The sequence below is a fragment of the Octodon degus genome, unplaced genomic scaffold (assembly GCF_000260255.1).
Source record: "Octodon degus isolate 3935 unplaced genomic scaffold, OctDeg1.0 scaffold00067, whole genome shotgun sequence".
NCBI lineage: Eukaryota > Metazoa > Chordata > Mammalia > Rodentia > Octodontidae > Octodon > Octodon degus.
This window is the reverse complement of record NW_004524643.1, coordinates 5,854,349-5,872,292: the sequence shown is the minus strand read 5'-3', so window position 1 is coordinate 5,872,292 and position 17,944 is coordinate 5,854,349. Positions and strand designations below refer to the sequence as shown.

The 17,944-nt window shown below is 44.8% G+C and overlaps 1 protein-coding gene across 7 annotated transcripts in view; it reads right to left on the bottom strand.

The window, feature by feature from the left end:
- Nucleotides 1-5,469: 5,469 nt before the first annotated feature.
- Tead1 (TEA domain transcription factor 1) overlaps nucleotides 5,470-17,944 on the bottom strand; it is a 165,355-nt gene continuing 152,880 nt past the window's right edge. For all 7 annotated transcript variants that reach the window (XM_004634883.2, XM_004634885.2, XM_023719380.1 and 4 more), the window contains 2 exons: nucleotides 16,821-16,973; nucleotides 5,470-12,857 (listed from right to left, as the gene is read on the bottom strand). In XM_004634883.2, the coding sequence (XP_004634940.1) occupies nucleotides 12,744-12,857; nucleotides 16,821-16,973 (267 nt within the window). In that variant the 3' untranslated portion in view covers nucleotides 5,470-12,743. The remainder of the gene's footprint in view (nucleotides 12,858-16,820; nucleotides 16,974-17,944) is intronic.

Below are 17,944 nucleotides of genomic sequence, written 5' to 3'. Positions count from 1 at the left end.
GGGCATCCTTATTTCATTCCCCAAACCAAAAGTAATCCTTTTACTGTTCTATTGATTTTATTTCAGTAGATATCCTTCATCACTTCAGAAGGTTGTTTTCTACTCCTAATTTGCTAAGAATTTAAAAAGAAAATCCTAAATAGATGTTGTTTAGCAGGACCTAAATGACATTTCTATTTTCAAGAGGTCCAAACTCAAGGTGCCTGAGTTTTTTTCTGATGAGAACAAACTTGCAGTACTTTAGGTATTTCCTTTGTACTGTATGCTTGCATAGTAGACAGGTGAGCCCTGGCCCTTCCCTTAGAGACACGAATCCTATTATTGTAGCTCTGCCCCATGGCTTCATCTAACATTACTTTCTCTGCAAAGCCCCAGTTCCAAATATTGTCACACAGGGGATTAGAGAATAACCACATACATTTGGGGCAAAGGGCTACACAGTCAGCTTGTGACAGACACTGACTTATTATCAGGTGTGTCCATCTTCACCTGTTGAAGGGATCTACGATTTTTCTCATCTGTTAGTGTGAATTGCACGGGCTGTGTTTCTAACCCTAACCCAACTTTACATTCCCGGGATGAGCTCCATTCTGTCCTGTGTTACGTATTACGTAAACTGGTTTACTCAGATTGCTTATATTTTGTTGATTTTATACTTATGAGCAAGAACAGCCTACAATGTTTGGCAATCCTCCTGCCTCTGCCTCCCAAGTGCTGGCTTGGGTTACAGCATGCACCACACCCGGCTTAGCAATAAATTTTGGCCAACTTCTCGGATTCCCTTATTTGCCTCTCTCTTTCCTTCCCGTGGTTGACACCCCACACAACTAGGGTTCCCCTCCACTTTCAGACTTTCACAAACCACATCACAAGGCATCCAAATTCCTGAGCAGCTGCTAAGGCAGGATGCTTTAATACAGAATGGAGGTCAGGTGACAGCCACCTCCCTGTGTGATGTGTGGCCCGGTGAGAATTTGGAGGTGGGAACATATTAGCCCACATATAAATTTCTCCTGCTTCTCTCTTCCATGGATTTCTCCAAGATATTGTCCTCCATGCAGCCTTTCCAGAGAGACACACATGCAAAGAACTGTGCATGCCACGTTAATCTACTAGAAGCTGAACAGCCCCAATGTGAAAACCCAAAGCCCAAGTTCTCCAAACTATCCACTCCTTTGGTGCAGACATGAGGCTACAAGGGAGACTCCCACACCTAACCTTATGGGGCAGGGCCCGGTCACACTGCAGGTGCCCTAGAAATATCGCACTGAATTGCTTCTAGGTTGCGAGTGTAAATTGTCTATGAAATATAAGTGAATTTTATGTTGAGACTTAGGTCCCAAGATCTTTCACTGCCTGGCTAACAGCTCCCAAAATTAGCCTGTCCTCCATGACTGCACTAGGCTTGTGGGGGCATCGGACACAAATCATGACATCTGCCAAGGCAGATCCAGCACTGTGGCCTCATTTACCTATGAATCAAGCAGTAATAGAAAGATCTGACAGATCTTGGGGAGGCAAACATTGTGTTTTAAATCATAAAATTACCTTAAAAGAGACAGAATATTAGAATCAAAATAATCTATCTCAGTAATGGATGAAACAAATACCATGAACGATGTATAAACTGTATATAAATATGTCCATGTGCATGCATATGTATATATCTGTCAATTTTCAAATTCATCTTTTAATTACATATGGAGCAATATGAAAACCATGTAAGCAAATCGACACTGACAAAGGATCTGCAACCTGCGGTACAGGGTAACAGGGTACATCCTGAGGGGACTTGACTGACCTTATCAGATACAAGTTGCATTTCTTGTTATACAGGTCTTGCTTTATCTTGGTCTTAACCATCCAGCAGAAAAGTATATGAACGAGGTATATAAAGTAAAGCCATATTAATATGCTGAGCTGTGAAAGGCTCAAGTCAACAATTTCTGTGGCTAACCCACTATTATTGTGGGCGGCCAGACTGTATTGGATTGTTTTGCTGAATTCATGCACCTATAGTATTTAGATGCCAATGAAATACCCATTTCTGACAGGACTAAACAAAAAAAAAGGGGATACAAAGGAAGGACCATTTTGTATCTATATGCAGGTTAGGATAGATGTACAGCTACTTTCGCTTAATTCAATGAGAAAATTTGTACTAATAGTGTTTGAACAGTATATCCTGTCTGCATCTTGTACTATGGATAACCACTAAGAAGATAACAATGTACAATGCATTATTTATTGAAACTGTCCCATTAATCAGGTTTGAAACTGTTTTATTGCTATTTGTTTCTCAATAAAATAAAATAAGAAAAATCCCTTCAAAAAAATTAAGCAAATCTCAATTTATTTTAAAGTGCTGCCAGGATACTTTAGGGGGTATTTTTTTTTTGGGGGGGGGAGGCTTTTAGCCAGGTTTGTTATGAATCAAGAGCAAAGAGTACAGCAGAATGATTCAAAATAGGGTGAGTTTGGCCAGCAAGGAAGCTCCAGAAAGCTGTGGGCTGCAAAGACAGAGCTGGGGAGATCATGATTGCTGAGAAGGGACAGAGAACAGACAAGATGGCGAGAGGGCACCACCAAAAGCAGCAGGTCTCCACCCTTCGCAAACTTGCACAAGTGAAAGCCTTTGCTTTGAGGAGAAAGCTGCAGAGCACGTTCCAGGATGGCATGCGCCATACAGAAATTGTTCCTCTGAATTGTATTCAGAGTGCTCAGGGATCCAGGCACTCAACCCTTGTGGGGGTGGGGGAAGACTTTAAACCTGGCAACTGCTCCAGCTGGCAGCAGACCCTGGCATCATCCACATGGTGGTGGTCTTAGGCACACACAGAACCCAAGAGTCGTGAAGCTAAGAAGGCTTTCACCCCAATGTCAGAAGGCTTGGCCATGCGCTCCCAAGAGGAGTGTGTGAAGCTGTGAGGGGGAAGCCAAAGGCGCAGTGGAGACCCCAGAAGTTTGGAAAGCTGGGAATGTGGATGACATCAGGAAACTTGTGAGGGAGAAAAGGCAGCCCAAGACAAAAGCCACGGGAGCTGCAATCACCAGAAGTGCTGTGAGGGCAGAGACCCCCAAGCCCTTTGGACCTCACAATTTGCCACAAGTTGCATCAGATGCTACACATGGAGCTACAGGACTTAATGTTTGCCCTGCTAGATTTTGGATTTGCATTGGTCCCATTCCTTTGTATTTTCACTTGTAACTTTTGTAATGAAATATCTTGTCCCACTGAATGTTGGAAGTATTTAACTTTCTGTTTGTATGGGGGCTCACACCTAAGCATTTTCCTTACATCTCAGAGGAGACCTGGGACTTGTACTTTTCAGCAATATTGAAACTGTTATGACCTTTGCAACGCTTAGAGATGGACTAAATGTCTTTTACATAAAGGAATGTGCATGAATCTCTGCGGGTCCAGGGGTGAGATGGCATGGTGTCTGGATGTCACCCTAAAGCCACATGTCACATGGTCATGGGGAGTGGGCTATACAGAAGCATTTGAATCTAGTTTAGTTGTTTCATTTTCTAGTGCCAGGATTTGGGGTGTGAGTGCTACACCCACCCTAGGGTGAGTAGCCTGCATACAGATAAAGACTTGTGTCTCCCCTTTTTGTTCTTGTTGCTTTTGCTGTCTTCTGCCACCATGAACTGTTACCCCTCTGCCATATGCTACCCTGCCTTGGAGCTAGTAAATTATGGTCTGAAACCTCTACAAACTGTAAGCTAAATAAGCCTTTCCAACTTTGGGCATTGGGTATTTTGTCTCAGTGACAAGAGAAAAATAACTAAGATGGCAAAGTATCAAGGCAGGGCTTAGAAAGTTGACCAAGGCAGTGCTCATGGGTGGAGAATTTGCCCACTTTTGCTTTATATAATTTGAAGCTATGCTATTAGGAACATACATGTTGATTACCTTTATTTCACACATCTTGAAGTAATTCTCATTAGCTCTAGCATTGATCTTCACTTTATACTGAGATAATGTACTTACGTTAGTTTTTTTTTTTTTAATGTTTTAAAATTTTGTGTGTGTGTGTGTGTGGCCAGCTCAGCCCACCAGGGGGCGGGGCTGACTGGCATGTGGTGCTGGGGGATTGAACCGCGGTCCCTGTGCTTTGCTGAGCTTGTTCTAAGTAGGTGCTTTAGACCACTGAGCCATCTCACCAGCCCTACGTTAGTTCTTTTGATGTTTGATTTACTAGTATTTATTTCTCACTTATGTTCAGTCTTTCTGCACCTTACCTTTCTAGCTGGCTCGTTATCCACTGCACTGGGCACCAATGCTAAGTCTCAGCTTCGTGGAAGCCAAAACAAATGGGAGAATACTTCCTGAAAAGACAGTCACCCCAGCGAAGCCTATTTCCCTATAGAAAAGCACTCTTGTTTTTTCCACGTGTATATATGCCCAGAAAATAGGTCATCATCCAAATGCAGCACAGTCCTCTCTAGCTGCCCAGTCCCTGCCGAGAATAGCCTTCCTCCCCAGTAATGGCCATCTCGGAAGATCTTTACTTGCAACCCAAGTGCATGTTAGATCTCTGTGCACGCTCTCCTCTAGGGTGTCTTGGGATTTCAGGAAGCTTTTATTTAAAATAGAGAGGAGTAAGACCCTCTGAGGTTCTCAAACTAAGGATTCCAAGGTTCACTGGGCCTCGCTGTCAGAAGTCCAAGGTCAGTATGACTTAAGAAAGCTCTTTCTCCCTTAGCCGAGAGCTGCTTCACAGTACATGCACAACCAAAACGTAGCGTCCAAGAGTTCAGGCTGAAGGGTAGGGTGGCCTTACTGATGGCTCTACCTCTTATTCGTCCTAACTCTTGGATGAGCTGGCTTTCTGGAACCTCAGTTTGGAGGCAGCAATGACCCTGGGGCTACGGTGACAGTTAAAGGATACAACATATGTGTAGCACACAGTATGAGCCAACACAGGGGCATAGCACTCAGCATGCAGGAAACCGGGAACTGATGGTGTGTGCGTGCAGACAAGGGGACCACCAACTCCTCAGACTGAGGACAAGGGCCAGGAGGCCACGGCACCAGGGAACATGAGCACCTGCTGGGCAAGAGCACGTGCTTTACCTTAGAAGTCCTATCCTGTGCTCTGCCCCTGGCTCATCTATGTGCCCTGAAAATCAGGTGAAGAACACATGTCCGATGGTGGGGTCTATGTGCTTTCGGCCCGAAGATTCAGCTGTGGTTCATGGCGTATGGCTTCTCAGGGTGCGTCTTGGATCCAGATAAGCTGTTCTGAAAAATTTTTGATACTACAGAGAGAAAGTCTGAGGGACTGTCTGGTGGCAGAGTTTAGGACACTGTCAGATGTAACACCTACCACTGGGCTGGGCTTGGCGGGTACCATCAAATGGCCACGGCGGTGGCCCCTTCACCTTTCCCGCATGCCACTCCCCGCACAAAGCACATTTCAGTCTCAGCAACACACACTTTTGCAGATAAAAAAGGTGACCCACACTTTCATTTTCTTTATTTTTCATTGATACCGTATGAATACAAAGTTTCTAGAAAGCTACAAAATGTCTACCACTTTTATCAAGAAGGCATCAAAATGTGTCACTTTGCAAAGACATGAAAACACCTGCAGGAACTGACACAAAAATAGCATTTTTAGAGTGATGAAATAATTGCACTTAACTGTCATGGATATTAAAGTTATCACACATATGTACCGCGAAAGCTAGAATACATATTTTTTTTTTTTTTACAAAGCACTTTATAAAAAAATTCTCTGCACACAAACCCTATAATTTTCATATAACTATCATACTAAAGATAAATTCACTTTAAAGCCAACACTTAGAACATTTTTAAACAAAAAGGTACCAGTACCTAAACACAAACGTTAACAAATACAAGAATACTGTACTGCCAAGAGGTTTAAACAAATGCCTTTTGAAGAGTTCTGCAAATAGGTTAAGGAAGTGTGTGTGGATTTGCCCACCCTACCCCATCTCGCCAATCAACGCTGGAGAAACCCGCTTCCCAAAGGCGGGCTCCGCAGCTCAGGCCCAGCAGCAGTACAATATCAGAGGACCCGCTGAGCGGATGACACCTTACATCACAAGCCATTCTACACACGAGACAGACACAGAGACTGTGAGAATCCATTAAGTCGTTTAGAATGTGAACAAACACACGCGGCAAAAAACCAATTTACATAGAACTGGAGCATATTAAAGTAAAGGCTATTCGGATTTTTTAAATGTTACAAAAATTTTTTGTCTTTTTTTTTTTTTAGGCACATACTGTTTTTGTTTTTACTTGGTTTTCTTTGTCTTCAATTATAAGCCTACTTTTAAAAAAGGCATACAGAAGGAAATCTTATAAGGAGGTAACAGGGAGATGCACATTTTTAAAAGAAGTACAGTTAACATATAATTTACACAGTGAAAACTAATCACAGAAAATGATTAATGCAAGAAATGAAAAAAAAACAACCAGGGACTGATTTCTGATTATGCCTAGATTCTGTCCGCTCTCCTAGAGAAGGGGACAGTGGAGCCAGCCACTTCAACGTGGAAGGCAAGGGAGGGCCACTGGAACAGTGTGATCTAGTGAAGTCTGCTCCCACCTGGTGACGTCCAGGAGGGAACATAAATGCCGCTTCCAATACTAAAATGACCTAGTGTGGCTGGCGCATGAGTGACTCAATGCAGATTCACAGAGTAGAACAAGTTGCAGCTTAGGAAGTAGGACAATAAATACCAACATTTCATCTTCTCGAGGGCTGCATGACTTCAGGGAAACTACTTTCGCAATGCATACATTTTTGACACAAAACCTTCATTGTTAAAGATATAAGCAAAGAGTCTATGAGAGAAAACTATTATCAAACAAAAACACAGTAACAGCTCCAAAGAGGAGCAGGAGGAAACACATTTGACTGATTCCTTCCCAGTTGTGGTGTAGTCCTGAAGGGGAGAAGCTGAGAATTCAGGCAGCGAACTCTGACTGTGTACAGTGATTCTCCTTTTCATTTCATAGTGTTTGTGGAACTCTTACATGGACCCACAACTTGGGGCAGAATGGCACAGCCTAAGGAGGCTACAGACACCGGGAGAGACAGAACAATGTATTAAGAGAGGCTAACTTTCAAAGTTGTCTGATGTTATTTTTACATCAATATTAGCAGGAAAACAATAATCACTTTTTTCCTGGCTTCTTTTTGGCTGGTGTTTTTGTTTTGTTTCCTGTTTTTGTGGTTTTGTCTCGTCCTTTTCATTCCTCTTCCTCACCTCTATCATTTTCCCAATTTAGACACGGTTTGGATAAAAGCTGACAGACTGAACAGCTGCCCTTTCAAGGGCTGGGACAGTCTTTGCAGAAGCCGAATTGTGGATGGTGCTCTTTGGAAGTTTCTCGCAGCACGTTCATACACGACACTCGAGTCCACGTGTTTGCTCTCAGAACGCTTCAATGATGATGGCCCTAACGCACGTTTTGTTCTGCACTGTCATCTCAGTTTGAGGGTTCCAACTTTCCAAATGGTACTATCATGTAAACCAGGTAAGTGCGCGCTGTCATGAATGGGAACGGGAGTCTCCAGAGACCCAGCAGACACAAGGAGAGGGCGAAGGCTGTCACATCTGTCCACTGGCCGAGATTCTGCTGTCCGTGTGGAAATTCCTTCATGTGGATGCAGGGCTGGGTGACCATCAGAAACAACGCGCCGGGTGGTCGGCACACACGGCACAACAGCTTGGGGTCTCCACGGCAGGCAGAGCTGCAGGAGGCAGCCTGCTGCACACTCTTGTGAACAGAGGCCTGTGGCTGGTTACTCGGCCCGGTAAACCAAAGGCATTACGGTGATCTCAAAATATTTTTGGTCTCTCTACAAATGATCGTTATTATGGCAGCACTTTTCTAAGCTGGAATCTCAAACCAAAGGCACTTTCATGCTTGAGTGCAGAAGATTCACAAATAGCTAAGTATTTGGTCATGAATTCAAAAGGCAACAATAAAAGTACAATTTACTTTTCTTAGTAAACTACAGAGTTGCAACCTTTTGTTTTGGTACAGACATTGGCGAATGTAGTCAAGAAACTGACTTGAGTTCAGTTTCAGATTTTAGACCAAGTCGCCAGTTTCCAATAGAACCAGAGAAAAATGGGCTTAAGGAACAAAATAAGGGAAACAAGTTTTTTGTTGTTGTTCTGTTTCAAAGATTGGGCCAATTGGTGAGCAGACAACAAGATAGGTGCGAGAAGGCTGGCGGCACGACTAAGGTATGGCTAAGGCACTGCTTACTGAATGCTTTGGCAGCTCTGAATTGAAAACATCCTTAAAAAGTAACAGTAGTAAGAGAAACACTTCCAGCTTACAAAAGGGCTCACGGTTCTGCGGCAGCCTCTTGCACTGCAGAACCTACAAGCAATGTCTCCGAGATTTAAGGCTTTTCAGAAATAATGCATGCAGGGCTTTGCCACAGAACATCAACATAAAGAAATAAGCAATGCAGACATCCCCCTAGTGTCCTAGGCATGAACACCGACAGACAGGGTAGCGCTACCCTTCGTCAGGACACGTGTAGTGTACCAGAGCATATACAAAGGTATACAAATCATATGTACCTGGTCTGTAAAACTGACTGTCATCTCATGTGATTTAAATAATTTATGGTTGTACAAAAACAATGGCTAAAGCCACCGCAGTATTGAAACCTAAAGAATACTTGGGTTTAAAAGTCACGTGGGGACTTCTAACACCAAGCGCTCAGACTGGGCTGGCTGGAGGGCAGGACTCTGCTGCTGGGATGCTCAGCAAACAGAAATTGGACTCAGAGCCTGTGGCAGGGGAAATGTCCTCCTCAGAGAAAGCAAAAAGGCTCATCAGATTTCTCTCCTGCTTGTGGATGCCTCAGAGACCAGGGCTGGCAGGGACACCCCACGGGGTAGCAGGTGACACTGGGCTACCCTATCGCCCCTTGTCAGAACCAATGTTCTCCACACCTTCTTGGGATCATGTAAGCACAGAGCACCGAAAAAGAATGGCCTCTGCAGGAAGAGGCCGAGGATTAAGGAGGCAGAGCACTGAAGAGTCCTCACCCTGACCGTCACTATCCATCAGGGTGACTTGGGCAAGTCAGCATGTCCCCTCTGGGCACCAACCTTCTCGCCCACAAGACGAAGGAGAGTAGCATTGGCTCTCTTCCCACTCAGGGAAGAAAAATGTGATAAATGCTTTTCTGAAAGAGCCTTCCCTATCTGCATCCTAAAGATGAAAAGAAAGTGTTCTGGTGGCTTCAGGAGGTTCTCCACCAGTAATGGTGGAAGGCAGAGCAGGGAAGCACCCCAGAAGAAATACACAGAAGTGGCTTGAGAATGCCAGCCATGAGCTTACGATAGTGAAAACTACTGGATCCTCTATGTCTTTCTTTTAACCCCTGGTAAACTAAGGGCTGAAAGTCAGATCAGAAATGCTCTCTAAACAAGTGTTAGCTGACAACGGGATGATGTGACTGGCCGATTTTTCACTTCCCCAAAGATGAGCAAAAGAATACTTGTAGCTTGAAAGACTGTTAGAAAAGGGAAGTTTCACTGAACACAAAGTCACCGGATTAATAGTCCCACCTGCCCCTTCCTTTAGGGCCTCAAACAAGATTCCCAGCAGAGCTTCTTTTGAGGGGTAGGGGAGACCATTGCCAGTGGGCTATGATTCAGAGTAGTCACTTAAGACTGGGAGTGATGCTGAACCCCGCTGGACACGTGGTATGTCTGGGACACCGTGGCCTCTGACAGCTGGGGAAAGGGGTGCTGCTGGGTAGATGCCGGGAACATCAGCAACCCTAGGATGGCCCCACACAACAAGAGATGATCCACTACAAAAGCCCAGTAGTGCTGAGGAGGAAAAACACTGGTCTCAGGACGCCTGGACACTATGTTCTGAAGTCCTGGCTGTCCTTTAGATCTCTTACTGCAATGGAAATAAACACCAACAGAAGAAAGCTCTGTCCTCCAGCTCTTCCCTGTGGAAAACTGGCCTCCCAACTCCGCAGACAGCATGCAGGCCTAAGGACAGACACCCAGAAGACAGCACCCAGCAGAGGGTGGTGGTTGGGTGGTACAGGGCCTCTTTATTGTTTAGGAAGCTTGTAAAACAAAAAGAGAAGGAACAACCACATAGGACAACAGATCAAAGTGACTCAGGCTAGGTGTGAGGACATAAGTCCTACCCCAGGGTTTGATTTGGCAGAGACAAAGAAAAGCTAGCCCAAGAATTTGGGGTGACTGGACCAGTGGTTAATACAAGGAACATGTGCTTCCTGGAGAAACCTTTACAAGGATTTAAAATCCTACAGATACTTTAAAAGCCAAAAGTAATTTTCAGTGTCATTCATACAAACCCCCAAAACTCAACTGCAAGGGCACTGCAAGGAGGGTGGAGGCAGTGGGGCAGGGAGCCAACAGCTGTCTTCCAGCTCACCTTCCTGGGTCCCTGCTTCCTTTGTGCTTTAGCAGGTAAACCCCAAGAGCACTCCCAGTAGCACAGAAGAGCCCCATTCCCAGTGGAACGTGAGCTGGGCATCTCTTCTCTGAAGTTAGCCACATGGGGTCATTCTCACCAGCTTCTAAGACCAGGTCTTGCGAGAGTGAGTGTTCCCTTGATGAAGGATGCAGGCAATAGAAGCCAAAGAATCACCCCAAGAGGTGTGTTCATCAGAAACTACTGTCAGTGTCATCATGGCTGCAGGAAGTGCTTAAGCGCTTGGGCTGCAGGCTGCGCTGAAAAGTGGGTGGCTAGGGCATTCCGCAAAGTCCCATCTGAAGATCGGAAGAGGGGACAAAGGTCATCCTGTTGTGGGGGAAGAGGAGCACTGCCCTGCTGGTGTACTAGCAGACTTGCATTCCCAATGAGAAAGTCTGCACGTCCTGCTGTTCTCAGTGACTACAGAGGCGCGTGGGCAAGGCCAGGCTTAGGCCAGGGTTGTGCGGTGTGCCATGAGGCAGCTGCACAGTCACACTCATGACAAGATCTGAACAGCGCACAAGCTCGGCCAGAGCAGGTGGCAGCCAAGGGCAGGGGTGTGTAAGTTACTTGGATGTGGTACTGCTAGGCTTTTATCTTCTAGCCTTGGTGAAAATATCTTAAATTATTTACAACTTACAAAGAATATTTCACGTTCTATTGTGTTCACATATTCCTGACAGGTATTAAAATGTCATTTTCCTCTGGAAAGTTGAAGGTACTCCCCTCTTCTCTCCCACAGCGAAGGACTTATGGAATAACCCAAGACATGTGGCCACAGGAAACCAACTTGCCTGGGGGACACTTTGGAATATTTGGACTGGAAACTTGAATCTCTCCTGGAAAGAGACTGAGCCTGTTTGAAAAGGTCAGAGAGGAGTAGCTGGGCCTCTTAAGCCTAAGTCAAACAAGCGCCATTATCACTTGTTGAGAGATGTGAAAGAAATGGATGTCCACAGAGAGAAGAATATATCTAAGTCCACAGGTGCAGACTGGAAACAATACTTGTCAGCACTTTGCAAACTGAGCAATACCAAGTGGATGTTCAACAAGAGTGCTGAGTAGCCATGCGCGCGCGCACATGCGCACACGCACGCGCACACGCACGGCATGGTCACTGCAGCTTCCTATGCATACTGAGTCACTCACTAGGAAGGAAAGTTTATCCACAGGCTGGCGAGGATGCTTGCAATTTTCTGGGGAGCAGAGGCGCCAAACCTGATGAGCCTTTTTTATTTGTTTGGTTGATGAAATTTTCTCCCAGCCACAGGATTCTCTATACTTTGCAGCTCACAGTGCAGTATTCGTGCCAATTTAAAATTTTGCTAAAAATTTCAAATATTTACTCATCTTAATAAAAATTTTGGTTGTCCGTATAAAATATAACTGCACACACAACTATAAACATTGTAAGTTTAGATTTTCAGTATTTATCTACTTATTGCAAAAGAGCCATATTTTTTTCATTAAATAATCAATCATCACATTAGTACAATACAATTTTACATTTTTAAATATACTATATATGTTAAGGATAAGGGGTAAAATTTTTTTCCTTTGTAATATCTGTTCAAGAGTTTAATGGATTAGGAGATTAGTTTTAACCTTGAGGGAAAAAGTACAAATTTGTCTCATTAGGGTATTTCTACCAAGCATTTCTTAAGGCTATAGTTTAACATTTGGTTTCAAAAAGAAAGAAAGATTTCATTTAAAAAATAATTTAGTGAATTACATTCTTTCATAACTTCCACCCTAATTAGTTACAAAGATAAGTCTAAAGATTCTTAGTTTTGTGTACTAATTTACATTTATATTTAAAGATTAATTTTACTTGTATCTTAAAACAAGAATTTTATTTTGGAAAAGGAGAACTAAATACATTTGTATAAAGGCAGCCAATGTCCCATGGCCACTGCTCTGTCTCAGCGCTTCCTACCACAGTAAGGGACAGGTCTCCGCAGAGCGAGACGGGTTAGAAGGCTCACCTTCCCGAGCAACTGTGGGCTGCACATCTGAAGAACACATAGAAACAACTCGATTTCTCTTTTTACAACTGTACCAGAACTTCACAGCTACAATAATAATATGAACACATGAAAAAATGACTTCACTCAAACAGGATTTAGAAAAGTCAGGGTGACCTCGGGGCCAGGCACCCCCTGTGTGGTGAGGTGTATAGTCAGTCGCTCGATAATGGAGAGTGTGTGTGTGCACGTACGTGTGTGTATATACAGATATCTATATATATAAATAACCACGTTCAGTCCTTTACAAGCCTGTAAATATGATGCTGTGCTCCATGTTCACTATTTGACACTTCAAATACACAGGCCATGCAGAGGAGAGTTTCTTGGGTATCCCTGTTTGTTACCACCTGTTAAAAAAAAAAAAACAGAAAATGGTACAGGTACGTCACAGCACGTCAACGCAGTCATGGTGCACCTGTGCCCCAGGGAAGTGGCCGAAGTGGAGGCCGTAGCCATAAATCCAACTGCATGGCCACCTATCTGCTCAGCCTGTAACAGCCACGGCCAACTACAGGTGTCGCTTGAATCAGGTAATCACAATGCCAAATGGCAGGAAGACCTCAGCAGGAAGGCCTCACCCACTGCCTCTGGGCCCAAGAAGTGACTCCAAGGGTGGCTTGTGTGTTTGGTTTTCTTAAGCAGATTTCCTTATATCCACTAGGATTTTCTCCAATTCTGCCCCAGTGGGTAATCATGATTCCTAGGTTACTGTTTCCTACCTTACTACTTTATTTGTAATTGATAAATAAAAATAGCAGAAATTTGTGGGGTGCCACGTGGTGTTATGATATACACTGAGGACTGGTTATACCAAGCTAATTAGTATACTCCTTGCCTCATATAATTCTTTTGGTGAGATCATTTCAAAGTTTCGTTTCACCATGGCCGATGACAGACACAAGTGGGTGTGTTGCTTACCACCACATGAACCAGCAGTAGCAGGACCCAGTAAACTGTAAAGAATGGGAGTGTGGTGGGGTGAGCTCCCGTAAGTGTTCTTTCCATGAACACAGGCTGTACCTCCAGTATCCACCTGCTGCTGCTCCTCCTCCTCATGCCCTTATATCAAATACCCTTCGCCTTCACTCAGATCTTGAGCTCCCTGGCCCTCGTCACCTCCCACCTCACTCTGTCAGGTCACCGTGGCATCCTCAGAAGGAACCTTCTCATAAAAGCAAACAGAATCCAAAGTCCCCACTCAAAATGCTTCCCATGACTCTCCTTGCATTTGGTTTGAAAGTGTTCTGAACCTCAAAGCCTAGTCTTGCTTGACTAGATTTGATTCCCCCCAGTACATCAGCTGCCTCACCCGTGTGAAACTGTCCTTGCCCTTAAGGCACAGAAGTTTATGGTCTCTAGCTAAAGCTCTCAGTTTCCCTATGCATGTGTGAATCATCTCTTAGGACACTGTAGCTCTGAGTGTCTGCTGTTATTTTCCCCCTGGGACCTGCTGCCTCATCTGCCTGGTGCCGCCTATTTACTGGCAGGTCTCCCCCAAGTGCTCCTTCCTCAGGAAGCCTCTCCCAACCCCAGTGGGTCAAATCTAGGACCCACTGGCACAGAGTCCCTTGCCAGTGGCCAGCCGCAGTTCTAGCTCCCACCCACTGAGTGACCACATGACGAAGGCCTGCCTTCCTCCTTAGGCCCCCAGGGGGATGCCCCACTTGTACAGGTCCCCCACAGCACCCCTGAAAAGCTGACATCCAAGGAGAGCTGGCAAATCTAAAAAACACGCATACCCATCAAGGTATCATCTGTCCAGCACCCTGTGCCTCCTACCTTGGGTAGGTCTAACACTCTGTACTCATAAAAACAGGAATGAAAATGATCTCCTAGTTTTGTAGTAAGAAGTTTAGAATATAACATCTGTAAAAGGTCTATAGGGCACAGAACCTGAAACCTTCCAAACTAGCTAGAAAACAGTTCTCTAGATTTGACTTTGTGACTGAAGTTTCAAAGAAGAAATCAACGAAGTTTTAATCAGCCTGTGTGTCTGAATGTTACCTCAAAAGATGGCAGAGCCGGCGTGGCAGTGCACACTGGCTGTCAAGCGGCTGAGACAGGAGGACCACCTGACGTGAGGCCAGCCTGGTCACAGAAATGCAAAGGCAGCCTGAACTATCAAGTGAGACAGGGAGAGACAGACAGACAGACAGACGGACATACTTGGCTGGCTGTTCAACTGCTGCCTTTGTTCTGTTTGGTTATTACTAGGATGATCAGATGATTCTATTTTTATAATCCAGGAGTGCTGGCTTAATTTCAGATTTCCTGAGGCGACATCATTTCTGGTGGCCTCTTAATCCCTCCTACCAGAGCAATGTATTTAATCACTCAATGACTCGTTCTGAAGTTAAGCTAACCCCAGGACATCCCCAAACAGCTGTGTTGGCCAAGTTGGGTGTGTCCCTTGACAGTTACCTGGGCTGTGTGGAGAACAGGTGCTCTGACGTTTCCTGGTCATAATTATCCCAGCCGAGATCTTGGAAGCCAAGTGTTAGGGACACAGGCTGGATTTTAAGCAACAGCTTAGACTCCCTCTGAGGGAGGCAGACAGCCGCGCGCTGAGCACTCAGACAGTACCGCACCTGAGCAGCAGAGCGCACCTCTGTGACTGGCAGTGCCCATGCCGCACACTGCCGCTCCTCAGAAGACCACAGACAAGGACACTCATGAGGAGAAACTGAAGAGCGGGCACTCTAAAACTTCTCCTGCACGGCTAGTTTCTAAATTTTAGAGGCACAAGGGCACATATGGGACTCCACTGTCACTCTGTCCCAAGAATAAATGAACTGTATGCCAAAATGATGTCTGCGAGGTGCAGGACAATCGTGTGGCCAAGAGCCCCGGGGCTCCCTGAGCTCCCCTATCAGTCACCTGTCAGCAGGGCTCCAAGTCCAGCTGTGTGCTGTCTGAAAAGCCTGAGAACCAGACAAAAAGCACTGTGTGGGGCCCCGGCCGGAAGAATCTAATACGCAAAGGGATTTTTTGGTACTGGGACTGAACTTGGGACCATGTGCTTGTGGGTTTCCTAATTTTTAAATCTGATCTACTTCTCAATGGCACAGGTATAGCTTCATTTAAGTTCTGACACAGTGAAACATTTTGTGAGCTGGACAAGCACAGTTTAAAATCGCCTTGGTGGGGGTTCCGTCACTGGGAAAGCAAAGAGTAAAGGTACAGAATAGGTTGGTGGAATGGGGTGGGAGCTTAAGGAGGTTGCTTTTTGAAACCAGTACTTCACAGATCCAGAGCTCCAGCCCTAAGGGAACCAAAATAATGGGTGAAGAATTCCTACTGTAAATAGTTCTTAATCCTGGTGAAAGAAGAGTGACACAGCAGGCCTTTGGAGGGCTGAGTATTTGACCACAATTTAGCCTTTTCAGCAAAATTACTTCCACAAAGTTTTTTGGGGGGCATTTTCCCTTTAAGTGTAATCAAGGAATGTTACTTTTTAAAGATGAGCCTTAGGAAACTCATTACCGCATTTTTATAAGTATACTTTGAGAACAACACTGTTCTTAATAACTTTTCCCAGTTTCCAAATGAAGTCCCCAAGAGAAATATGCGCTTTAAAGTGAAATATCAGAGGCAACACCACACACCACACTGTTCGGGGCAGGAAGCTTCCCCTCAGGGGTCTCCAGTTACCAATTAGGTTTAGCCCATATTTTTCAGTCTATGGGGGACATTTTCCTTCAGTTCCTGGTAACTGAATTCCACTTTAATTATTTATATTTCTTTAGGTCCTGACACTTCTAGTTGCTATTTTAGGGCATGTTTCTTCTTACAAGGTCTTGGAAATCCTTCACAAAGTGAATCAAGGTATGTCTGAAGTACAGCCCTATAGACTCAGCTTGGGTTCTGCCTATGATATCTATCCCACACAATCACTGAGGCAAATCTGGCTGAGGCTGGAAATTCAATGAAAAATGCACGTGCTTGAGATGTCCCCTCAGTGACCCTGATATAATTCATCTAGGGTGCAGCCTGATTTTTTATAAGGTCCACGGGTCTTTTTAATGTGTAGCCAGAGCTGATAACCCAGGGCCACTGTGCTTGCCACCCTCCTGAATCCCCATTTGGCCGGCTCAGTCATCCCAGCCAGGGAAGAGCGCTTTCCTCCTAGGTAGTCCAGCCCAGACGTGGCCCGAGTGCTTATGGACACTGCGCATTAACTGCTAGCTGACCACGGGGGTCCCAGGGGACAGCTCTGAGTCCTTGGCCAATGTCCTGGCGCCCCCAGCCCATGTTCCTTACAGTCAAGAAGCCTAACGGCAGAGTCTGCCAAGACAGGAAAGACACATTACCAATAAAATTGTGAAGTTTTCCAAAACACTGTTCATCATATATTTCTCTGGTAAGTGTTTGAGCTTGTGGATGAAGTTGATCATATATTCACACATCGGGGAGCGGTTTATTCGGTATACAAATCGGCCATTCTCGAACCTTGCATACTCCGTCTGTGAGAACAAAAGGATTTGAACATGATCATACCTGTGACTTCAAAATACCAGGAACAGCCACTGCTGTCATACACTGGTACTCCACTGCTTTGAGACTCCTTGAATTTGTACTCCATGTGCTCTGAAGCAAACATTTTGTCAGGGTTTGTTTATACTCCGTTGGCAAGCTAGAACTTGGTGTTGATTGCCTTGAGACTTGCCGCCCTTTCCAGACTAAACAATTTGTTATTTAGTTAAAAAAAAATTAAAAAAAAAAACAAAAAAAAACCTACGGGATGGCGAGAAAGCTCAGCAGACTAAGCACCTGCCTGGCAAGCACAGGGACCAGGGTTTGATCCCCGGCAGTATGTGCCGCACCAGGCCCACTCCCAGGTGTGCTGAGGAGGCCACCAAGACTGGGTGTGGTGGCACACGCCTGTAATCCCAGTGCTGGGGAGGCTGAAAACAGGATCATTGAGTCCCATCTGCATAGTGAGACCTTGTACCAAATACATTAAAAAAAAAAAATCCTAAATCCAGATTCTTCCATATGTAAAATGCATTATTTTTCTGAAAATTAAAAATAAAAAAAAAAAGTAAAAAGATGGTAGCTAAAAGATTTTGATTTTTTTTTTCCAGAACTGGGGATTGAACTCAGGCCCTTGCACTTTCCAGGGAAGCACTTATTCCACTGAGCCATCTCCCCGGCCCCGATTTTAATTATTTTTTTTATTAGTATGTTTCTAGTGCATAATGTTTATATGCCTTGTGTTAAATTGGCACATACAAAGCAAAAATAAAAACGACAGCATCCTACTTAGTAATCCTCTGCCTGAAGGATATCACTGAGACCAGGCCACCAGAAGTTAGAAATCTTCGAAGAACCTGAAGACACCCCTCTTTCCTAGCCTAACAGGAGCACAACTGATTTCCCAACCTCAGGAAAACCTGGTTGCCTCCCACTGATGGAGAGGTGCTGGGCAGGAGGG